This window comes from Oncorhynchus mykiss, chromosome 5, assembly GCF_057628025.1.
Source record: "Oncorhynchus mykiss isolate SJ-2025 chromosome 5, ASM5762802v1, whole genome shotgun sequence".
Lineage (NCBI taxonomy): Eukaryota > Metazoa > Chordata > Actinopteri > Salmoniformes > Salmonidae > Oncorhynchus > Oncorhynchus mykiss.
The window spans coordinates 29367094-29392551 of record NC_143026.1 but is presented as its reverse complement, the minus strand read 5'-3'; the positions used below and the strand labels follow the sequence as shown (position 1 = coordinate 29392551).

Below are 25458 nucleotides of genomic sequence, written 5' to 3'. Positions count from 1 at the left end.
AGATACAATATGTACAGTAGGCACTACTCTGTGTTCTACTGTACTCTACTTTTATTTTACTGTTTTGAAAAAACAATAGTATACTATGTTATAAATAGTATAGTATTCACTGTGGTGTTTTGGGGGACTTTACTGTAGTATTCACTGTAGTGAAAAATACTTGTTAATACTGTAGTATTTACATTTTAATGTGCACCTGGAGGGGCCCAGGACTAGGACCAAGTTTGGGAAACTGGTCTAAGAACCTTTTTCCATCTATTTGACCAGAAATCAAAGCCTTTGCTTATTCCTAATTTCGGGATGGAAACTTGTTTAAACTGGTATATGGGTCTTTCTATAAATAATGGGGCCAATGTGTAACATCGTGATCAAAATTTCTAAATGGTTAGAAACAAAAATTTAAAAGATTATCATGCAGTGTACTTAGAGGAATAAAAATGAAATATATGCATATTGGCCCATAACTCCACCTATACAACAACATAGTACATACATACTCTAAGCAGGGTTCATAAAGACATTGGCAAGCAAACTTCAAGGACTTTCAGGGACTTCTTCAAGCACTTCATTACATTACATACATTCAGTACATTACCACCAAGAATAATTGTTTTTTTAGGCCTTGCCAATGCAGCGATATAAAAATGATTATTACATTCTAAAATGTGAGAATAATGTGGACATTGCCTGACTAAATAAATCTCCATGCATCCAATCTTTCTGTAGCTTATGTGGCCGATGCAGGGACACATAAAGCCATGACTAGCTGTAGCATTCATCTCACCATCGCTGTTTTTATCATGAGAAAGTGGCCAAAAACCAGGTTCCTTTTTTTTAATTTAAGGATTTGTATAGATGGCCAAGTTGAAGCCAATAATCCTCCTAATAACCACACATGGTTTTACCGCAAAAGAGAAGCCCAACGCACATCCATTGAAACGGCGGAAAACAAACGAAAGTGGCCACATCTCTCACAAAAACCAATCAAAAAGGAATTCACGGATAATTATAAGGGAGCAGGAGAACCTCTTGCAAAGCTGTCATCAAGGCAAAGGGTGGCTACTTTGAAGAATCTCAAAAAATAAAATATATTTTGATTTAACACTTTTTTGGTTACTACATGATTCCATGTGTTATTTCATAGTTTTGATGTCTTCACTATTCTACAATGTAGAACCTATTAAAAATGATGAAAAACCCTGGAATCAGTAGGTGCGTCCAAACCTTTGACTGGTACTATATATATCATTTATATATATATAAATTAATGACATTATCCTATGAACTTCACATGTTGGTGCTCATGGGTCCTTTTAAATGGAAATGCCCAAACCCTGCACTCTTGTACTTGCTGTAGCTCCTACCCAATTTCCACAGCAGAGCTCCCCTCCAATCCGCTGCCAGAATGTTGGGATGAACTCTACCAGATTCTACCGTGTGTGTCTCAATGTGCACCATGTCACTGTACCCTCTACTAAACTAGGACAGCGTGCTGGGTGGCCTGGAAAATTTTAATTCCCTCTCGCTTTGTCTCGCTCCTTCTCTCGCATTGTTACTCTTTCTGTTGTGCACTTTCTCTCCCGCACAGACAGAATTGCAAACAGACACCATTTTTTTCAACACTATATTAATATACTCTCACTACTCTCTTGAGGAAAAAAATCATAAAAACCAACAGCAAACGCTCAAATCCTCTTCAGCTGAGTCATTTCCGTGTCCTTGTCCTGTTTTTGGAGTGAGAGAGCGCTCAGACAATTTGGTTCTGTGGTCTCTGTCCTGTTGAAGTGTGCAGTGGTGAATGGGAAGAGCCTGGTGCCTGAATCGGCCCTCTGTTGGCCTGTCTCAGTGCCCAGAGAGGAGGACAGCAATCACTTCTTGAATAATACAGGCCTTCATAGCCACGGGTGGGCAGAGAGAGAGGGGCAGCCCTGACGTCTCAGCCCAGATCTACACAGAGAGCAAGCTAACCCCGCGGCTAGTCTGATTTTATTGATACACTCGTGGCATGGAGATAGACTCCTAAAGCAGGACTTTGGCGTGATTAAGTTGATCAGGGAACTTGGGAGAGAGCGAGGGTTTTAGACATTTAAAAGAGCTGATTTGTAAAGCTGATGGTCTTTTGGGGCTGGAGCTCCAGTGATATGGCTTTAGACTGGATTTAATACCTTTTAAAAATAGTATTTGTGCTCCTCATTTGGTCTTTGTCACTGGAAGGCCATGGCTGCCACTGGTTCAGCCATGACCAGGCCAAACACACAACTAATTCACTGTCTTGATAGATCACATGATTAAAAAACAAGTTGGTTTTGTCCCTAATATGATATCTGCATCTTTCTTGGGTTTTAATGTAATTTTAATTGTAAGGAATTAAAATGACAGTTTTATAAAATCAGTCTAATTATAGTGCTTAGATTATTAATAGAGTTCAATGCATGCCCTTTCCCTTCTGAAAGCACATGCTTATTATGATGATGAACTGAAAAATGCACCACAAGTGAAAATGAAAGCACTTTCGAAATCAGCGGTAAGGCAGCATGCCTCAATGGGTTTTTGTTTTATCAAAGCATACAGTATCATCAGGGCTGAGAAGTTGAGAAATGACTTGAGTTATTGAATGTATGAGATATAGCCTATTCTCATTTTGTACATGTACCCAACTGCATTGTACGCTTAATTGTCACAGCTTATTAGCCATTAAAGGTCAACGTTTTGAGCTTCATTAAGCCTTCAGACTATTGAGGTTGGCTGTTGTGAAGTTGATAGTCACATTCTGCAACATGTTGCCATAAAGTCTCACCCCACGGTGGCGTGTTTGTGCAGCACTGGGGTGTTGCCGAACGGAGATGTCATACAACTAGCTCTCCAGCAATCATTCACAATGCCAGCAGCCCCTGCAAGGCTGCCACCTGCCCTGTGCCATGATACTAGAGGCCAACACTGGAAAATTAAACTCACAGGTCAAGCACATATTCTCATATTTACAAGTGCCTTTAAGGTAACCCCAATATATCAAGATAATGTGCTTGTGTAGGCTACTAGGTTCAGTTTGGGTCACGTACACATACCATATAATGCTGGTGTTGAAATTCATCCAATCAAAGTAGGTCAGCCTGACAATGTGATAAGCCAAATGACATTTAATGATACAGTAATAAGGAAACACATTTCTTTGTTATTGTTCAATGTGGTCAGATAACTATTCTGTCATCATAGGGGAGTAAAGTACAGTATGCACAATAAACCGGTGGTATTTTAATTCTGCAGCGTTGAATCTTTTGTGGCAGTACTATCATACTAAACTGACTTCGTAGTGCTGAGGAAGAAAATTATTATTGTGGCAAGAAGAGCTAGGGGAAATTCCAATCATTGAGTTAGCCTGATGTCAAGCTTTGTACATGAATTAACATGACGCTGACATTTTCTCTCTGGTACACTTACTTATTGAAAGTGCTGATAGGAGATCAATTCAATTCATAGCACTCAACCCTTAAGAGAACCATAGAAAACAGGAGCCCTACCATTTCACCACTGAGTCTTATGTTTGAGTGTTTTTAAATCACTGACGGACTTCTCCGTTCCCCCTCACTCAGCTGAAGATATCGTTCAACGAGTCGAGCATGCAGAGCAGCTATGAGTACCCCTCAGAGAGCAGCGTGTGGGACAGCGAGGAGGAGGAGGAGGAGGAGGATGAGGAGGAGGAGGAGGCGGCGGCGGCGGAAGGGAAGGGAGGAGGTCAGGAGGAAGATCAGCCCAGCATGGTGGGCCGCATCCACATCCCTCGTCCGAGCTACACCAGCAACGGCACTGGTGAGAGAGAGAAAGAGGGAATGGGGGGGAGGGGAAAGGAAAGCAGGAAACGTATAGAATGAGAGGAAGAGGGAGGGGATGGAATTGGAGTGAGACGAGGACAGAGTTAAAGGGAAAGTAATCGAACTGACTAAATGAAACATATTCTAATGGTGAAGAGGGTAAGATAAGGAAAAGTAATGAATTCATACAACCTATTAGTAATCTGGAAATGGCTGCATGGTGGTTTGGCACTGAACTGCTACTGTTTGATGTAACGTGGGAGACACCTACTGGTCAGAGTTAGCATTACATCCTAATGAAGAAACTGCTGGGGTTGTAACTAAACATGTCTGTCATTTTTATCTGCTCTCCCATAAATGTCTCCCCACTAAACAGTAGACATGCAGTATAATTCGATTTAGTTATTCATTACACAGTTTATTGCCAATCTTTAATCAACGTGTACATGAGCTTGTGCAAAAAAATTATGTATAATAAATAACCAATGTGCTACAGACTTGCATTGTGCTTTCCCCATTCCTATGTCTTCAGATCTGTCCAGTTACATTCCCAAGCACACTGTGGATTTTAACAGCTGGCAGGAACATAAGCTTGATGACCCTGTTTACCAGGGGGACACCAATTTCCAGCGCACACAGATGTCAGGGGAAGTTATGGTAAGGCAATAGTACCAGTCAAAAGTTTGGACACCTACTCATTCAAGGGTTTTTCTTTATTTTTACTATTTTCTACATTGTAGAATAATAATGAATACATCAAAACTATGGAATCATGTAGTAAACAAAAAAGTGTTAAACAAATCAAAATATATTTGAGATTCTTCAAAGTAGCCACCCTTTGCCTTGATGACAGCTTTGCACACTCTTAGCATTCTCTCAAAAAGCTTCACCTGGAATGCTTTTCTAGCAGTCTTGAAGGAGTTCCCACAAATGTTGAGCACTTGTTGGCTGCTTTTCCTTTACTGCGGTCCAACTCATCCCAAACCAGATGTTGGGTTGAGGTTGGGTGATTGTGGAGGCCAGGTCATCTGATGCAGCACTCCATCACTATCCTCCTTGGTCAAATAGCCCTTATATAGCCTGGTGTGTTTTGGGTCATTGTCCTGTTGAAAAACAAATGATATTCCCACTAAGCGCAAACCAGATGGGATGGCGTATCGCTGCAGAATGCTGTGGGAGCCATGCTGGTTAAGTGTGCCTTGAATTCTAAATAAATCACAACAGTGTCACCAGCAAAGCACCCCCACACAATCACACCACCTCCTCCATGCTTCACGGTGGGAACCACACATGCAGAGATCATCTGTTCATCTACTCTGCATCTCACAAAGACATGGCGGTTGTAACCAAAAATCTCTAATTTGGACTCATCAGACCATAGGGCTGATTTCCACTGGTCTATTGTCCATTGCTCATGTTTCTTGGCCCAAGCAAGTCTCTTCTTATTATTGGTGTCCTTTAGTAGTGGTTTCTTTGCAGCAATTTGACCATGAAGCTCTGATTCACACAGTCTCCTCTGAACAGTTGATGTTGAGATGTGTCTGTTACTTGAGCTCTGTGAAGGATTTATTTGGGCTGCAATTTCTGAGGGTGGTAACTTATCCTCTGCAGCAGAGGTAACTCTGGGTCTTCCTTTCCTGTGGTGGTCCTCATGAGAGCCAGTTTCATCATAGTGTTTGATGGTTTTTGCGACTGCATTTGAAAACTTTTTTTTTTTTTAAGTTCTTGACATTTTATGAATTGACTGACCTTCATGTCTTAAAGTAATGGACTGTCATTTCTCTTTGCTTATTTGAGCTGTTCTTGCCATAATACGGACTTGGTCTTTCATCAAATGGGGCCATCTTCTATATTCCTTGTCACAACACAACTGATTGGCTCAAACGCATTAAGAAGGAAAGAAATTCCACAAATTTAACAAGGCACACCTGTTAATTGAAATGCATTCCAGGTGACTACATCATGATGCTGGTTGAGAGAATGCCAAGAGTGTGCAAAGCTGTCATAAAGGCAAAGGGTGGCTACTTAGAATAATCTCAAATATAAAATATATTTTGATTTGTTTAACGCTCTTTTGGTTGCTACATGATTTTGATGTCTTCAATGTAGAAAAATAAAGAAAAACCCTGGAATGAGTAAGTGTGTCCAAACTTGTGACTGGTACTGTATATATGACACATTCATTCATCAACCTCAACTTTTGTGGGGCTACTTTAAAAGTATCAGAATGGCATAACAGCACATCATTTACTAAAGTAACTCTATTTCTCTCTCTCCACCCTTACCCTGCTCTTCATTTTATATATATATATATATCAGCTCACCCCAGCAGACAGCTCCTTGCTGTCAGATTTCAGCAGTGAACCTGCTCTGTACTTCTGATATGCCTGGACCAAACAGGAATGACCACTGCCCTACAGCTTGGACTCAGAACCACAGTTACACAACCCAGGCTGGGACCAGACTCCTACCAGTGCCCAGTGAGACCAGTGCCCAGTGAGACTTAACAGAATTGGACCTCAAGTCGCACTCCAACACAATCAAAGCACTCTTTTTTTCACACCTTGTTTAATTTGATACATAGACATCAACCAACCACAACCCAAGCAGCTGGACTGTCCTCACCTTACATGTACAGTTGATCTGTCTGTTCTCTCAACCACTACCAATTCCTCTCACTGACTGCCATTGAGCGGTGAAGTCTGAACCAGATCTCTGACAGACTGTATTTGATTGTCCAAAGAAATCTGAGCTTGAAAGATAATCATGCATTATAATGCTGTTTTCCAGGCTTTACGATCTCTAGAAGGCGGCTATCTGGCTCCATTCTGTCTGCCTTGATGTCTCTCTGTCTCCATCATTGTTGTCATATTATATATACTGTGTATGTATAACAGGAATGACCACAATACAATGCATTCAGAAAGTATTCAGACCCCTTGACTTTTTCACATTTTAATGTTACAGCCTTATTCTAAAATTGATTCAATTGTTTTTTCCCCCTCATTAATCTACACACAATACCCTATAATGACAATCAAAAACAGGTTTTTTATAAATGATATTTGCGTACTTTGTTTAAGCACCTTTGGCATCAATTACAGCCTTGCGTCTTCCTGGGTATAACGATACAAGCTTCGCACCCCTGTATTTGGAGAGTTTCTCCCATTCTTCTCTGCAGATCCTCTCAAGCTCTGTCAGGTTGGATGGGGAGTATCACTGCACAGCTATTTTTCGGTCTCTCCAGAGATGTTTGATTGGGTTCAAGTTCGGGCTCTGGCTGAGCCACTCAAGGACATTCAGAGACTTGTCCTGAAGCCATTCCTGCATTGTCTTGGCTGTGTGCTTCGGGTTGTTGTCCTGTTGTAAGGTGAATCTTTGCCCCATTCTAAGGTCCTGAGCATTTTGGAGCAGGTTTTCATCAAGGATCTCTCTGTACTTTGCTCTGTTCATCTTTCCCTCGATCCTGACTAGTCTCCAAGTTTCTGCCGCTGAAAAACATCCCCACAGGATGATGCTGCCACCATGCTTCACCATAGGGATGGTGCCAGGTTTCCTCCAGACTGGCACTCCAGGCAATTGGCATTCAGGCCAAAGAGTTCAATCTTGGTTTCATCAGACCAGAGAATCTTGTTTCTCATGTTCAGAGTCCTTTAGGTGCCTTTTGGGTAACTCCAAGCGGGCTGCATTGTGCCTTTTTACTGAGGAGTGGTTTCCGTCTGGCCACTCTCCCATAAAGGCCTGATTGGTGGAGTGCTGCAGAGATGGTTGTCCTTCTGGAAGATTCTTCCATCTCAATAGAGGAACTCTGGAGCTCTGTCAGTGACCATCAGTTTGGCCGTACGGCCAGCTCTAGGAAGAATCTTGGTGGTTCCATACTTCCTCAGTTTAAGAATGATGGAGGCCACTGTTCTTGGGGACCTCCAATGCTGCAGAAAAGTACCCTTCCCCAGATCTGTGCCTCAACACAATCCTGTCTCGGAGCACTATGGATAGTTCCTTCGACTTTATGGCTTGGTTTTTGCTCTGACATGCACTGTCAACTGTGGGACCTTATATAGACAGGTGTGTACCTTTCCAAATCGTGTTCAATCAATTACATTTACCACAGGTGGAATCAAATCAAGTTGAAGAAACATCTACATTTCCAGTCTCATAGAAAAAGGTCTGAATACTTATGTAAATAAGGTATTTCAGTTTCTATTTTTTTTTATAAATGTGCAAACTATTTTAAAAACCTGTTTTCACTTTGTCATTATGGGGTATTGTGTGTAGATTGATGAGGATATGTTTTGTTTATCCATTTTAGAATAAGGCTGTAACAAAATGTGAAAAAAAGTCAAGGGGTCTGAATACTTTCCAAATGCAGTGTATGGTGTCTGTGTGTCCTTGTAAAGGGGATTTGTGTAGTGGTGGTGACCAAATTCCTTAAACAAGGAAGCCATCAGTGCCCATTCTTATCAAGAAGAGACTGTTGTGTCCTGGAGTCCCAAAACGTAGGCTGAGGACGCCACACTTCATAGGGAACGGGCAGACAAACACAAACAATACTTAAATACGGCAAGGGTTCCACAATCCTAGTCGTTTTTCTACCTGATTTCACTTGACTTGGTTCCCCTTAGTGTATGCTTCTTCTGTGTGCCTTTCAGTTGTTGTATGTTTCCAATGCTGTGTTGGAGATTTTGCCAGAAGAGTGCAGGAGCAAGCGAATGTCAACACTCCCTCTTATAATTAAGAAATGCTCTGTAGACCTGCTCAACTTTGTTTGATCATCAAAGAGCTGTGAAGTGATATTATACCTTCTGCAAGAAGCTTAATGTCAAAGGGACAGTAAATTAGACCCATTGTCTAGAATACTATTATAAACTATTTCCCCCATTCAGTGTTAATGTTTGAACACTGCCAAGTGTGAAAGATACCAAGAATAGCAACTATTGAAACAATTCACCAGCATGTGCGTTTGAAAGGTCGCCTTTCAGATACTCGTTCTTGTGTAGTGTATGGAACAAGGAAGGGTGTGTCCTCATGGCCATGTTTTTCCTTCATTGACCAGTGAATAGCTTCTGACCTCAACCAGACCTCCTTCACATTCCATAGAGCAGGGTTTCCCAAACTTGGTCCACAGAACCCCAAGAGGTGCACGTTTTTGTTTTAACACTACACACTTGAATGATGAATAGTTGATTTGAATCAGCTGTGTAATGCTAGGGCAAAAACCTAAACATGCAGTCGTTTGGGAGCCCCTGCCACAGTGAGCTGGTCTATTTTAGTAATGAAGACATTGATCTTACACACAATTGTTTATCGGAGATTTAAAAAAAAAAAATATGGCTTTAAGTCTTCAAGATTTTTACTCAATGCCAATTGACTTGTTAATTACTGTGGACGACAACTCGCATTCTCAAACATATTCCTTCGGACAGTATTGATGTACAGTTTATATACTCCACAATGTATTGCTTTTTGAATATCTTCAAAGGAAGAGGTTTAGATTGGACAGGACTGGCAACATTTCTATACTGTAACTTTCATGATTAGACACTTGTCAATATTTTATTTTAAACCTCATACAGGCAAGGTGAAAGTGTTCATCAATCGATGTACTGTATGTCAATGAGAAACAAGGAATGCATGCTGTTTCTGCCACAACCCTATTGGGGAAACCAGGGAATGATAACTGGTTAGTGTCCACTGATGAGCACACCTGCCATTCATCTGTGCCAACTGCTGCATTTAGGACCAAATCCCTAAGTAGGCCAGCAGCTTTTCCTGGGAATTGTGCCTTTAATTGAATCAGGGGACCAAGAGCCAGGGCTTTATAATGGCATGTTTCAGTGACACCAGCAAGATTGGGATGAGACGGATTCACTTGAAAGAATATTGATGACGCCTGGGACCATTGTATATTCCTGTTAAGAAAGATGAGGCTTCCAGCTACACTATTAATCTCCAGCATCAAAGATGTGCTTACTGTAAAATTTGTAGTTGTCAATGATTTGGGCAAAAAGATGTCAACTGTACAAATGAAAGCTCAATAAATAGATGAAGCCTTGACAGTGTGAATAGTTTCTGGTGCAGAGTGTCAGACTAGTGTCCAGCCCTCATGTGAAGTCAGAATCTTCCGAGTGTGCGTATTTGTTAAGACACAGCACTCACAAAATGGAATTACTTTTGAGTTGGTTCCATACATGGCAAATGTGAAGGGAATCTTCAAACTTTATTAAAATAATACAATTGATATAAAATAAGTACACCAGTAAAGGGCAGAATTAGATATTCAAAACATTTTTACATAAATATATTACAAACAGTTCTAGATGAGATGGTGAGGGGAAGTGCTGGTATCTGGGTGAGAGGGAAGGTAGTCTGGACGTCAGTGGTCTTTCCCTCTGGGTTCAGTGGCTTTGCCGAGATTTCCCGCTTCCTTTTTTAGTACACTCAGCAGTGTCTGAGAGCTCTCCAGAATCTGAGAATAAGGCATGAATTAACATAAGACACTTGCCTCAGTCTATGAAATACCATATAGTCTGAGGTAAGTGGGAATGAAATGCAGCATGACAATGTGCTATGTAACAATTTGACTGGAAAGTCTGACTTTGAGCACTCCGTTTTTAATTAACGACACTTACGGGCGTTTGTTTGCTCTGCCATTAAGCTCTTAGTAACACCAAGGGAGTTGAATATTAAGAAAACACGTGGGATGTATGTTGTCTTGAATTAAAACAAGTACAGTGCCTTGCGAAAGTATTCGGCCCCCTTGAACTTTGCGACCTTTTGCCACATTTCAGGCTTCAAACAAAGATATAAAACTTTTTTGTGAAGAATCAACAAGTGGGACACAATCAAAGTGGAACGACATTTATTGAATATTTCAAACTTTTTTAACAAATCAAAAACTGAAAAATTGGGCGTGCAAAATTATTCAGCCCCCTTAAGTTAATACTTTGTAGCGCCACCTTTTGCTGCGATTACAGCTGTAAGTCGCTTGGGGTAAGTCTATCAGTTTTGCACATCGAGAGACTGAAATGTTTTCCTATTCCTCCTTGCAAAACAGCTCGAGCTCAGTGAGGTTGGATGGAGAGCATTTGAACAGCAGTTTTCAGTTCTTTCCACATTCTCGATTGTATTCAGGTCTGGACTTTGACTTGGCCATTCTAACACCTGGATATGTTTATTTTTGAACCATTCCATTGTAGATTTTGTTTTATGTTTTGGATCATTGTCTTGTTGGAAGACAAATCTCTGTCCCAGTCTCAGGTCTTTTGCAGACTCCATCAGGTCTTTTGCAGACTCCATCAGGTTTTTTTCCAGAATGGTCCTGTATTTGGCTCCATCCATCTTCCCATCAATTTTAACCATCTTCCCTGTCCCTGCTGAAGAAAAGCAGGCCCAAACCATGATGCTGCCACCACCACCATGTTTGACAGTGGGAATGATGTGTTCAGGTTGATGAGCTGTGTTGCTTTTACGCCAAACATAACGTTTTGCATTGTTGCCAAAAAGTTCAATTTTGGTTTCATCTGACCAGAGCACCTTCTTCCACATGTTTGGTGTGTCTCCCAGGTGGCTTGTGGCAAACTTTAAACAACACTTTTTATGGATATCTTTAAGAAATGGCTTTCTTCTTGCCACTCTTCCATAAAGGCCAGATTTGTGCAATATACGACTGATTGTTGTCCTATGGACAGAGTCTCCCACCTCAGCTGTAGATCTCTGCAGTTCATCCAGAGTGATCATGGGCCTCTTGGCTGCATCTCTGATCAGTCTTCTCCTTGTATGAGCTGAAAGTTTAGAGGGACGGCCAGGTCTTGGTAGATTTGCCGTGGTCTGATACTCCTTCCATTTCAATATTATCGCTTGCACAGTGCTCCTTGGGATGTTTAAAGCTTGGGAAATCTTTTTGTATCCAAATCCGGCTTTAAACTTCTTCACAACAGTATCTCGGACCTGCCTGGTGTGTTCCTTGTTCTTCATGATGCTCTCTGCGCTTTTAACGGACCTCTGAGACTATCACAGTGCAGGTGCATTTATACGGAGACTTGATTACACACAGGTGGATTGTATTTATCATCAGTCATTTAGGTCAACATTGGATCATTCAGAGATCCTCACTGAACTTCTGGAGAGAGTTTGCTGCACTGAAAGTAAAGGGGCTGAATAATTTTGCACGCCCAATTTTTCAGTTTTTGATTTGTTAAAAAAGTTTGAATACAGTTTTATATCTTTATGTTTGAAGCCTGAAACGTGGCAAAAGGTCGCAAAGTTCAGGGGGGCCGAATACTTTCGCAAGGCACTGTAATTCCAGGGTTCTTTTGTGGGTCAGAAAATGTCTTGCCCTGTACGTTTGTAGGGTCTTTTTGCAGTCAAATTAACATGAGCGATCCTGTACAGCGGATATATCCATTCAGGGTTTTGTGAGACTAAACTAGCGTTGAAAAAACAAACGAAAAATAAAGCCCCTGAACACTGGCCTGACCTTCATATAGGCAGCCTCAGTCTCAGCGATGGTGCGGTCAAAGTCAGCGCGGGCGGTGAGTCGTCTGGCCAAGCTCTCATTGACGCGGCTTAGCTTCTCAGTGAGGACACGAATGTCGTGTTGTAGACGACCTTTCTCCTCCTCCTCCAGCTGTATCTGACGGTTCAACTCATCCCTCTTAGAGCACAGCTCCTCGATACCTGGGGAAAAGGAAACACTGGCTGTTTAGGAGATGGAATGTAAATGTACATACGACCATGGTATTCAGTTCAATTCATTTGTACATGACTGGTTTTACAGTGTAGCCGTAGCCTAAATTAATTACTTGAATGCTTAGCATCAAATATAGCCTGGGCCTACATTCCTAGTCCCAACAGTCTGAATAGTAAGACATCTGGGTATTTTAAAGAAAACAACCTAGAGGCCTATAATCTATCCTTCTAAATACATGTCAGACTTCCTGTGCACAATGTAAGAGGGATAAGAGGGGGAGGTCTAAATTGAGGTCACCCTCACTCAGCATCCCTTTCCTGTTGAATCAGCCCATTCCAGCCTGTGATGGATGAAAGTGTGAGACGGTATCAATCATACATTAATGAAATCCCACTGCCAGAGGTCACATCTTAGTCTGTAGCTATGGAATTAGATCTTTCACAGTATAAAGATAGGCATTAGTTGCATCAACACTCCATCGAATCAGCTCCATAATACTAGCCTATTTTCAAAGCCAGCCATTATGATTCAAAACTGCTGACAAATCTATCAAAACTATAATGAGTGGGTTGAGAATCAAGGGTTCAATTGATCTTAGACAATTTCAATGAAAATAGTCCTATGAAGCAGAACACCTGGGTTAAAGTCTAGATCAAATTCCTCTGACATTACCAGTCATGTCAGTGAGATTATGGGCATCTATCTATACATGGACTGATTGAAACAGTTACTCAGAGTTGGATGCATTTAAATTCTACACAAGCAGAATGCCATGTCTTGATTTAAACTACGTGTCAGGGGTTTGATGGCTGTGCTAAAGCAAGGTCAATTAAAAATAAATTAATACAAAAGTATTTCAAACTAAACATATTTCCTTGACAAGTCAAACAGGTAAACTTCCGCACAGACTGGGTCCAAGTCTAGCGTCTCTTGTCTGTAAAATACGGGAATAAGGAATAACATAATTCTGCCGCATTTAATCCCCCTCCCTAACCTTTCAACAACTCAGTTGACTGAATCACACATACTCTTGTGTAGTGATATAGGAAAAAAAGAACTGTCTGCACATGCACCTAGGGAAATAATGACTTTCTATTGGGAGAAAAGGAAATCGCATCAAAGAGAAAGAGCCTAGAAACAGGCTGCATCAAAGCATGGGATAGAAGCAGCATACTCTTTCAAGGTTAACTACCCAGATTCAGTCACAAGTGCCTAATTAGCTGTAGCTGTCCAAAATGAGGAGCTGGAATATGATACATTCGGGAAATCTTTGTCCCTGAAGGGCCTAAATACAGCATAAAAATACAGATATTTCCACAACGGACCCAAACAAGTGAAAACAAGAAGCTAGCTAGCTAACATATTGACATAGCTAGGTAGAAACAGTTAACTAAAGCAACGTAGTATTTAAAGACAAATATACGAAATGCCACTTACACTTGACAAGCTCATTGTTGTAGGTTTGTAGCGCTGCTCCTTGTTGGGTCATGATGTTGTCGATTATACTTACTTTTCCAGCTCTTCAGGGCCCTTCCCCGCGCACACAGCCAGAGTACTATCTACGTTAGTTAGCGACTCAATGATAACTTTGCAGTTTGAAGCCAAGGTATTGCTACAGATAACTCTCGCTAGGTTTAACTAGTTTGTAAACTGGCTCATTTGTGCAAAGATGTAGGCAGTCGATATGGACTCCTTCTCGACACCGACACTGTCCTTAACTAGCTTCAAAATCCCTCCATTTAGCTTGTTTCCACGACAACTAGCTAACAAACTGTCACGTACACTTCCGCCACACTTTTATGACTTCCGCAACCACACGTACGTCACTATTATGCGCCACAGGTTTGGCAAGAGCGCGATAACTTCAATCAAATGGCATCTATAATTACATTTTAGATTCATATTAGTATTTCTTATAAACTATGATACGTACATATTATTAATATGGGTGAGTGATATAACACAGACGATAACTTTGTCAGTACACAATCGAGTGGTTCTCGCTGAGTAATTAGGTCCACCCGGGATGATGGACTCTACTGAGATGTTTTTCTCAGTACCACAGGGGCTACCTTCTGCTTGGGACACCGTAACTGCAGCTCTGGTGAGTAGATGGACCTAACTTGCCTACGGTAGCACCTTGTGTTGTTGATATAGCCTGCTTGCCTTTTATGTGAGAATTAAATAAGATCAATTGTACTACTGTGGTTGGCTGCTGGACATGTAACGTTAGATAGCTAACGTTAACAGATTCACATGCCAGGCATTAGCTAACTAGCTAAGACCAATGTTGATCTATCAATGTACATACACACCATAGACCGTATCTGTTTATAAGAACATAAACAATTTCCTCTGTCTGTAGGTGTCTCCAGTGTCCAATGACATCACCATGTCTGATGAGTCTCTCTCTGAGGGGCTTAGCCTGCTGTGCTCTAACAGCCTGGGACAGTTTCTGGAGGGATGGCTAATGGAGACCCTGCAGGTGCGTCTTACTACTGCTATTGCCCCTGAGTTCTGGGCTGGAATGAAGCAACCAGAGAATGAACTGGAGGAGAAGGACAGGGCCAGGATCCTACTCATGGCCTTCCGTACCCTTTTGGACAGACTGCAACCTTTCCTAGGTGGGATCAAACATTGAAGTTACAGTTAAATGCACCCTTAATAATGCTAGAATTTTGACTGAACAGAATCTTGCCATATGCATAAAAATGTGCTCTATGTCCTTTTCCCCAGGAGGGTTGGAGAGGCTGGGTACCTGGCAGGACGAGGGCCGGGGTGGTCTGTGTGGCCCTGGGGCCAGGGGTCTCCGTGAGAGGGCCTTCTCTGTCATCAGGGCCATTCTGCTGTTCTCCCCCTCAGCTGTGCTCCAGGAGAGAATACTGGAGTTCTACAGTAGGACTTTCTCTGTGCACATGACCCAGGAGGGGGAGGCAGGGGAGGCTGAGGAGGGGGGCGGGGGGCCTGAGGGGGGGGTCTGTCAGGGCTGCACTGTCCCCACTCAGCGATGCTGGTGTCAGCAAGCCCTGGAGCAGCTGCAAGAGCTCAGCCAAGTACTGTGAGTGAATGGAGGGGTGCTGTGTCACTGTCTGCTCTGTTTTATAGACCCTAATTGTTGTACTGCTTAACGTCTTACATTCAAATATGACTACAACAAACAACATCACAAATGTCTTAGATCAAGGTTCACTTCCTTAACCATTGTCTACATCTCTACCTTTGTGTGCCTGCTATGTTTAAAATGTATCTTGTGCGGTTGTCTCTTCCTACAAATCTGCTAAAGTGTGATTGTCCCGCCCCCCAGGTCCAGGTTGCAGCTATTGGAGCGGGTCAGCTCAGAGGCAGTGACGTCCATCTTACACAAACTGATAGAGCAGCGGATGGAGCAGCACTGCAGGGGGGAGTACGAGAGCTCTTTCCTCTTCGACTTTCAGGAGGTACAGTAGACCAAAGAGCCTGTCTATGGGAGAACCACCTCACAGAATAAAGTGAAATTACCTATCAACAAGTTAGACTTTTCCAGCTTGCCTTACTCAACAGAATAGGTTGCTGACCAAATAAGATTTGTTTTTCAAACAATTTACTACACCAAGTCCAAATCTCAGAAATGTGATCATTTATCTGTTTTACTTATTATCTTACTTAAAAACATTCTCTCAAATTCCTCTTTCATTCTCTCTTTCTCCAGTGGCTAGAGCTGGTGTTGGGCTGGTTGAGCAGGGTGTTTGCCAGTGATGTGGGTGGAGTCAGTGGACTGGGCACGGTGCCCAACGGCACAGGCAGCGGGGCTGGGGTGGTGGGCCAGCCAGCCAACGCCGTGCTGCAGCGCTGGAGGTGTCACATGCACCAGTTCTTCTGCAGGATCTACGTCAACATGAGGATCGAGGAGCTCTTCAGCATCATCAGAGGTGAGGGGTTAGGGAACAAAGAGAGAAGATAGGGAGGTGGTGAATAATAAGAGAAAGCAGTTAGTGTTGGGCACTTGATGGCATAGGGAAGAGATTTGTTGGGAAGGAGATACAGAGAGGGAGGAGAGTTGTGGTTATTTATTCTCCCTCACATGCTGTTGTTTGTTCTGTCCCTGTCAGATTTCCCTGAGTCAAAGCCTGCCATCGATGACCTCAAGTTCTGCCTGGAGAGAACCAATCAGAGGCAGCAGCTCCTCACGTCCCTTAAGACAGCCTTTGACACCCGTCTGCTTCACCCAGGTCAGTGAACCGATGGCGGATTACAAACAATGACTGGTGTTTACTGTTTATTTTGTCTGTTACACATTTAAACCATTGAAGACTAAGTGTTGTTTGCAAACACAATGTTACAGAAGAAACTAGACTTGTGTATATGAATCCCATCCCAACAACATTCCTCTTCCCCTCTAGGAGTCCATACCTCTGACATCATCACTGTGTACATCTCAGCTATAAAGGCCCTACGGGAGCTGGACCCATCCATGGTCATCCTGCAGGTTGCGTGCCAACCAATCCGCAAGTACCTCAGGTGGGTTCACGTGTATTATTGTAATCTGTATTTACACTGAACAAAAATATAAACGCAGCATGCAATAATTTCAAAGTTCATATAAGGAAATCAGTCAATTGAAAAAAAAATTACCAGGCCCTAATCTATGGATTTTACATGACTGGGAATACAGATATGCATCTCTTGGTCACATATACCTTTAAAAAAAAGTCAGGGGCGTGGATCAGAAAACAAGTCAGTATCTGGTGTGACCACCATGTGTTTCATGCAGCGCGACACATCTTTGCATAGAGTTGATCAGGCTGTTGATTGTGGCCTGTGGAATGTTGTCCCACTCAGCTTCAATGGCTGTGTGAAGTTGCTGGATATTGACTGGAACTGGAACACGATGTCATACACGTTGATCCAGAGCATCCCAAACATGCTCAATGGGTGACATGTCTGGTGAGTATGCAGGCCATGGAAGAACTGGGACATTTACAGCTTCCAGCAATTGTGTACAGATCCTTGTGATATGGGGGTGTGCATTATCATGCTGAAATTGCCATCCGTGCCTGCCCATACCATAACCCCACCACCAACCATGGGGCACTGTGTTCATAACGTTGACATCAGTAAACCGTTGTCCACACGGCGCTATACACGCACGTTTGCCATCTGCCCGGTACAGTTGAGACCGGGATTCATCCATGAAGAGCACACTTCTCCAGCATGGCCATCAAAGGTGAGCATTTTCTCGCTAAAGTCAGTTGCGACGCAGAACTGCAGTCAGGTCAAGACCCTGGTGAGGACGATGACCATGCTGATGAGCTTTCCTGAGACGGTTTCTGATAGTTTATGCAGAAATATTTAACTTGTACAAACCCACAGATTCCTCAGTTGTCCGGTGGCAGGTCTCAGATGATCCTTCAGGTGAAGAAGACGGATGTGGAGGTCCTGGGCTGGTGTGGTTACACGTGATCTGCTGTTGTGAGGCCGGTTGGACATACTGCCAAATTCTCTAAAAGACATTGGAGGCAGCTTATGGCAGAGAAATTAACATTCAGTTCTCTGGCAACAGCTCTGGTGGACATACCTGCAGTCAGCATGCCAATTGCACGCTCCCTCAAAACTTGAGACATCTGTGTTATTTTGTGTTATGACAAAACTGCACATTTTAGAGTGGCCTTTTATTGTCCCCAGCATAAGATGCATCTGTGTAATGATCATGCTGTTTAATCAGCTTCTTGATATGTTACACCTGTCAGGTGGATGGATTATCTTGGCAAAGGAGAAATGCTCAATAACAGGGATGTAAACAAATTTGTGCTCAACATTTGAGAGAAATTAGCTTTTTGTGCGTATGGAAAATTTCGGGGATCTTTTATTTCAGCTCATTAAATATTGGATCAACACTTTACATGTTGCATTGTGAGGCAAATGTTAGAGAATATTGCTCTCTACTGGAACAAACAGGACCCCGAACAACTTCAACCCTCAAGCAATAAGACTGCTAAATAGTTAGCCCGGGTAGCTATTGGGTAACTATTTGACTATCTGCATTGACCCTTTTTGCACTAACTCTTGTGACTCGTCACATGCACTGCTGCTATTGTTTATGATCTATTCTGTTGCCATGTCACTTTATCCCTACCAATATGTACATACACTACATGACCAAAATAATGTGGACACCTGCTTGTTGAACATCTCATTCCAAAATCATGGGCATTAATATGGAGTTGGTCCCCTCTTTGCTGCTACAACATCCTCCACTCTTCTTTCCACTAGATGTTGGAACATTTCCGTGGGGGCTTGCTTCCATTCTACCATGACCATTAGTGAGGTCGGGCACTGATGTTGGGAGATTAGACCTGGCTCTTAGTCGACATTCCAATTAATCCCAAAGGTGTTCGATGGGGTTGAGGTCAGGGCTCTGCAGGCCAGTCAAGTTCTTCCACACCGATCTTGACAAGCCATTTCTGTATGGACCTTGCTTTGTGCATGGGGGCATTGTCATGCTGAAACAGGAAAGGGCCTTCCATAAACTGTTCCCACAAAGTTGGAAGCACTGAATTGTTGAGAATGGCATTGCCTGCTGTAATGTTAAGATTTCCCTTCACTGGATCTAAGGGGTCTAGCCTGAACCATGAAAAACAGCCCCAGACCATTATTCCCCCTCCACCAAACTTTACAGTTGGCACTATGCATTTGGGCAGGTAGCGTTCTCCTGGCATCCGCCAAACCCAGATTTGTCCGCCGGGACTGCCAGATGGTGAAGCGTGATTCGTCACTCCAGAGAATGCGTTTCCAGAGTCCAATGGCAGTGAGCTTTACACCACTCCAGCCGACGCTTAGCATTGCACATGGTGATCTTGGGCTTGTGTGTGGCTGCTCGGCCATGGAAGCCCATTTCATGAAGCTCTGGACAAACAGTTATTGTGCTGACGTTGCTTCCAGAGGCAGTTTGGAACTCGGTAGTGAGTGTTCCAACTGACGATTTTTACACGCTACGCGCTTCAGCACTCAGTGGTCCAGTTCTGTGAGCTTGTGTGGCTTACCAATTTGAGGCTGAGCCGTTGTTGCTCCTAGACATTTTCCACTTCACAATAACTGTCACATTTGTCATAAGCAGTAGACCAAGATGCAGTGTGGTGTGTTTCCATCCTTTATTTTGGAATAGAAAACTTTAAAGAACAAAGCGAACAACCGAAACGTGAAGCTATAATAATGCTCACATGCATAGACAAGATCCCACAAAGCACAATGGGGAAATGGCTACCTAAATACAGTATGATCCCCAATCAGAGACAACGCTAAACAGCTGCCTCTGAATGGGAACCATACCAGGCCAACATAGATATACAATTCCCCTTGATAACCCACCCTTAATCACACCCCGACCTAACCAACATAGAGAATAAACAGCTCTCTATGGTCAGGGCGTGGCAATAACAGCACAGTTGACCAGAGCAGACATTTTACGAACTGACTTGTTGGAAAAGTGGCATCCTATGATGGTTCCACATTGAAAGTCACTGAGCTCTTCTGTAAGGCCATTCTACTGCCAATGTTTGCTATGGAGATTGCATGGCTGTGTGCTCAATTTTATACACCTGTCAGCAACGGGTGTGGCTGAAATGGGGCTCCCGAGTGGGGCACCTGTCTAAGCCACTGCATCTCAGTGCTAGAAGCGTCACTACAGACCCTGGTTCGATCCTGGGCTGTATCACAACCGGCCGTGATCGGGAATCCCATAGGGTGGCACACAATTGTCCCAGCGCTGTCTGGGTTAGGGGAGGGTTTGGCTGGTGTAGGCCGTCTTTATAAAATAAGAATTTGTTTTTAACTGACTTGCCTACTTAAATAAAGTCTTCTTTCCACTAGATGTTGGAACATTTCCGTGGGGACTTGCTTCCATTCTACCATGACCATTAGTGAGGTCGGGCACTGATGTTGGGAGATTAGACCTGGCTCTTAGTCGACATTCCAATTAATCCCAAAGGTGTTCGATGACTATTGGTAAAAAGTACCAATAGTCAAATCCACTAATTTGAAGGGGTGTCCACAAATGTTTGTATATTTGGTGTGTCTACCTCAATTACCTCGTACCACTGCACATCGACTCGGTACTGGTACCCTGTGTATATAGCCAAGTTATCATTACTTATTGTGTATTTATTCCTTGTGTTATTATTTTATTTCTCTACATTCTATATTCTATTTTTTATTGTTGGAAAGGACCCATAAGTTAGCATTTCACAGTTAGTCTACACGTTGTGTGCGAATTATGTGACAGATATTTAATTTGATACTTGACTGATTTGATTCCCATAGCATATTGCTGTTGAGTTGCTGTGATGTTGACGTAACGTTTGTGTGCCGCTGCTAGGACGCGGGAGGATACAGTGCGTCAGATAGTGGCCAGCCTTACTGGAGATGCGGAGGGCTGCAGTGACCTGGCCAATGAGTTGTCCCGTGCCGACCCCGTGACCCTGGAGACCCAGGATAGTGAGGACGAGGGCAGCGACCCAGAGGAATGGACCCCAGACCCTAAGGATGCTGTGACAGGTCGAACCCTCTGTGTACCCACCTTACACACACTGCATTCTCTTACTCTGTGAACTCCAATTCTCCAGTGGAGATGTATTGTATATGATTGTCACTATCTGGTTGTCATCACACTAGACAAACTGTGTCCGTTTCCTGTTTCTGCTGCATTGAACTACAATTGCTCCGAAAGAACACCTCTCCAACACATCTCTTTCACTAAATGCAAAATCATCTTCCTTCTTCTCTCAGACAAGACAGGGTCTAAGCGACGTTCGTCTGACATCATCACTCTTTTGGTCAGCATATATGGCAGTAAAGAGATTTTCATAGACGAGTACAGAACTGTCCTGGCAGACAGGCTGCTCCACCAGTTCAACTACAATACAGCCAGGTACGCAACACTCACGTACAGTAGCTAGTACCTGCACTCCAAAGGCATGTATCCCATTGCCATACTGTACATTACTCACTTCACTCCTTTACTGCACACCATGAAATCCTACTACTCAGCATCCATCTACACACTTGAGACACTTTGGAGACACTATTATTACGCAGATATACTGGTGTCTTGTTGATTATAATGTATTCTCTGTCTGGTCATTTTGGGTGAGTGAAATCGTTCCATATTTGTTATATAAGTCACTTTTCTCATGTGCCTCCAGGGAGATCCGTAATGTGGAGTTACTCAAACTGAGATTCGGAGAGTCCCATATGCACTACTGCGAGGTGATGCTGAAGGTAAAGTACTGTACATACACTACTCTGTGTCTCCTTAAGTCCCCATTCATACCAGCGTGAGCTTTGACATCATGACTCCCTAGCTGTGTCACAACTGATCACCATCAGAGTATGTGAGCGGAGTTGAGCAGGGCGGAAATCGTGCTCATTGCTCATGGAGCCGTGCTTGCGCACCACTCCCGGTGCTCCACGTCCTTTCAAACCGCTCGGCTAAAAATCGCTCCTCGCTCACGGGGGGAAAAAACTGCCGCTCCATTCATTAAAGTCACAATTTAACCAACACTCATCTATTTTTGTGACTACTGGGTCACGGGGTCATTTGGTTTTGAACTATTCAAACCATATGATTTGAATGAAACGTATTTGAATAAACAACAGGAAAAGGCGACTGGAAGAAGCGCTCATAACTTTAAATGGGCTACATGTCATATTAAACATATTAAATAAGTCAGGAGCCAGACAGGGAGTCTAGGAAGCAACAAAAATGTGTTATTTAGGCTATATTATTTCAATTATTTCAAGGCTATAGCCTACAAAGAAATACATGGTGAAGCATTTGCGAGTGCAACACACTAGGCTGGTAGGGAGTCAGGGACATTAAGTGCTCAGCGTTTAAACAACATTTCGTTGTATTAAATCATTGTAGTCTATAAATTGCGCATATAGGCGGTGACTTAAAATTAAATACAAACTAAACGAAAAATGCCTTATTAGGCTCAGTCTACAGTGCCTTTGAATTCATTTTTAGAAACACGAGTTTGGCCATAGTCTGTGACTTCAGACTCATGCGATGGTGCCTGGAGAGAAGGCCAGCAGTGGAGAATATCCTCTCCACACTCGCAGAGCCACTGGGGATGCTAAACACCCTTTGGGCCACTCTTGCCAGGCTGGGCAGGGTGCATAGTTGTTTTAAATTTTTCTGCAGGTAAGCCTAAAGGATTTTAGGTAAAATAACCCTATGAAAATGGATGCAAAATCAATTTTGGCCTATTGTATAGATAAATGAATGAAACTGAACAAAACTTTTAAGAGATCTGATTTCTTTTGTTTATAAATACTTTGCTACAATGACACACTTAGCTAGCTACCAACCTCATTCCTTTCTGTTAGCATGTGCACGTAGTAAAGTACACCATCATGCTTTCAGGATATGTCTTTTCAAATTCCACAATGATTATTTAGTTGTGGAGACTACATCACTGCACTCCCTCTTTTGCTCTTAGTCCTCCTGTTTTATCAGTTTGTTTATGAAAATATTTAGCAAACTGGATGACAGTAGCTAAATCAAGGGAATATAGCAGTACACAAGTGGACTACAAATGCATGCTGGGCCGGGCATGACCTGAGCTTGTGAAGTGAGCGCTACTGGAGCGAAATTGGATCAGGCAAGAAGACCGACGCTCCAGCCTTGGGGAATCTTGCTCCACCTCCAGTCAAATTGGGCACTCTGCGCTCCGCTCACATACTCTGATCACCACTGATCAAAGCAGTATCTTTAAAAATACATGCAGTCCCATCTATCATAGGATAAAAGCTGAGGACACAGGACAGTACAGTATGAGGAAAGGAGGGCATTTAAGCACTTTAGGACAGAGCCTCACTCTCTTCTCCTCTCTTCCCTCTCTCTCTCTCCAGGACGTGGCTGACTCACGAAGGATCAACACCAACATCCGTGAGGAGGAGTCCAGGCTGGCTGAGGAGGAGCAGCCCCCTCTGGCCCTGTCAGCCATGATCCTGTCCTCTGAGTTCTGGCCCACACTGAAGGAGGAGAAGATGGAGCTCCCGCCCCTGGCCTCCCAAGCCATGGAGGCCTACACACACCGCTACGAGAAACTCAAGGTACTTGATGATGGAGCCGTAGCCTGGGTGCCAGTCTGTTTCTTCTTTAGTCAAGTCTTTATAAACAGACTGGCTGCCAGGCCAACAGAGAATGAATAGGGAAATTTAATTTAAAAATTCAATTCCATAATTCAAATGCTCTTGCTCCCCAGGCGATGAGGACCCTGAGCTGGAAGCCTCATTTGGGCTTAGTGACCCTGGATGTGGAGCTGGAGGACAGGACTCTGACTAACCTGACTGTGTCCCCCATCCATGCTGCCATCATCCTGCACTTCCAAGACAAAAGTTATTACTATCACCTTATGTACAACTTATCAATGCATACAAACATTGTACAAGTAACTGAGATTTAGCTTAACCATCGCTCTCTCTGTCTATGTGTCCTGAAGGCTCGTGGACTCTGGAGGAGCTGAGTGGGGTCCTGGGCGTGCCCCAGGAGATGGTGAGGAGGAAGTTGGCTCTGTGGCAGCAGCAGGGGGTCCTAAAGGAGGAGGCTGGGGGGCACTACTCTGTCCTGGAAACAGGCTCGTCCCGGGAGAGACCTGAGAGAGGGGTGATGCTGATTGACAGTGACGAGGAGGGAGACTCCAACACCACCACCCAGTCAGAGCAGAGGGAGGAGAAACTACAGGTGCATTACACACACACGCGCACACACACATTGGAGGCATGGAATTCAAATACAAATCTCCTGTCAAATACAAATCAAGCTAGCCCTAACAGCAGTGTTCTCTCTCCCCTGTGTACGTGGTTGTTGGTGCAGTTGTTCTGGGCCTACATCCAGGCCATGCTGACCAACCTGGAGACCATGACCCTAGAGCGCATCCACTCCATGCTCAGGATGTTTGTTGCCACGGGACCAATTGTCACAGAGATGGACGTGAATGAGCTGCAGGCCTTCCTGCAAAGGAAAGTGCGAGACCATCAGCTCATCATGTCCGCAGGCATCTACAGACTGCCTAAGTCCACCAACTGAGGATGGGGAGAAAAGAGGAGGTTCAACTGAAAAGTGGAAAATCTGATTAGTTTCTGAAATGTACATGATGCCGCATTGCAGTTGGAGACTCCAGTTTCACAGATGAACCTTTTCAGAAATAGGTTTGTAAAGGCAACTGAAAATGCCAAGCATCGTACTGAATTACTATGTCTTACAATACTAATGGCTATAAGGAGCATGAACCTCTCATTCTGTCTTTATTATTGACCATCCAGGTTGCTTGACTTTGTTATGAGTTTTGGAGGACTCAAAAATCATACTATCAATGTGTTTCAGCAACCATTGTGTTCTGATGCTTTTAAAACAAAGTTGCACATTGAATTGACACGTGGTTGGACTTTGTGTATTTTGAAGTTCCCCTTTTGATAACATGACAATTGTCTGAGTTAATAAAAATACATGAATATGTAATATGATTGTATTTGTCATTAAAGATTATTGTAGCGCTTGCCGAAATGAAGCCTTGTGAGGAACTCCTGACCTCTAGTGGATCATTATGGAATCTCAGATTTGTGTAAATCAAATTCAGCGTCTCAGTTTGGAATGTGTACTGCATGCTTGTATTTTTGTTTATTCAACTCCCACGGAGTTGAACACAAGGCTTGCATCTGCTGAAATTGTGTCTTACAGATTATTGTCAAAAACAGTTCATATTTAACTGATCATCTCTTGACCTGGTCATAGAGATCTACACGTGTGCATGTTTTTGTTCTAGCCCAGCAGGAACACCTGATTCAAGGGTAGTTGAATCAGTTATGTTAGTGCTATGGCTGAGCAAAAGCTTGCACACCCGGTGGGTCTCCAAGGACCAGGACTGAAGAACAGGGACAGCAGGCAGGGGGCGCCTCTTCCTAGTCTTTCTCAGACCTGTG

The 25458-nt window shown here is 43.2% G+C and overlaps 3 protein-coding genes across 3 annotated transcripts in view; 2 read left to right on the top strand and 1 right to left on the bottom strand.

The window, feature by feature from the left end:
- The window catches only part of LOC110523565 (taperin), a 32193-nt gene extending 22332 nt beyond the window's left edge, over positions 1 to 9861 (top strand). Inside the window, exons 2-4 of the mRNA XM_021602366.3 lie at positions 3591 to 3807; positions 4342 to 4466; positions 6129 to 9861. Coding sequence (XP_021458041.2) covers positions 3591 to 3807; positions 4342 to 4466; positions 6129 to 6191 — 405 coding nt within the window. The 3' untranslated portion in view covers positions 6192 to 9861. The remainder of the gene's footprint in view (positions 1 to 3590; positions 3808 to 4341; positions 4467 to 6128) is intronic.
- A 144-nt stretch (positions 9862 to 10005) lies between these two features.
- ssna1 (Sjogren syndrome nuclear autoantigen 1) lies at positions 10006 to 14314 on the bottom strand. Its single transcript, XM_021602365.3, has 3 exons — positions 13936 to 14314; positions 12286 to 12485; positions 10006 to 10275 (listed from the first exon to the last, which is right to left on the bottom strand). Exons 1-3 carry the CDS (start codon positions 13985 to 13987, stop codon positions 10183 to 10185), a joined length of 345 nt encoding a protein of 114 aa, XP_021458040.1. The 5' UTR covers positions 13988 to 14314; the 3' UTR covers positions 10006 to 10182.
- On the top strand, positions 14298 to 24997 carry anapc2 (anaphase promoting complex subunit 2). The gene is made up of 14 exons (XM_021602363.3): positions 14298 to 14602; positions 14864 to 15122; positions 15235 to 15556; positions 15803 to 15935; positions 16187 to 16406; positions 16587 to 16706; positions 16878 to 16995; positions 20849 to 21027; positions 21259 to 21400; positions 21675 to 21750; positions 23386 to 23589; positions 23742 to 23874; positions 23979 to 24220; positions 24353 to 24997. The coding sequence occupies exons 1-14, from the start codon at positions 14525 to 14527 to the stop codon at positions 24563 to 24565; spliced, it is 2439 nt and encodes an 812-aa protein (XP_021458038.1). The 5' UTR covers positions 14298 to 14524; the 3' UTR covers positions 24566 to 24997.
- Positions 24998 to 25458: the final 461 nt, after the last annotated feature.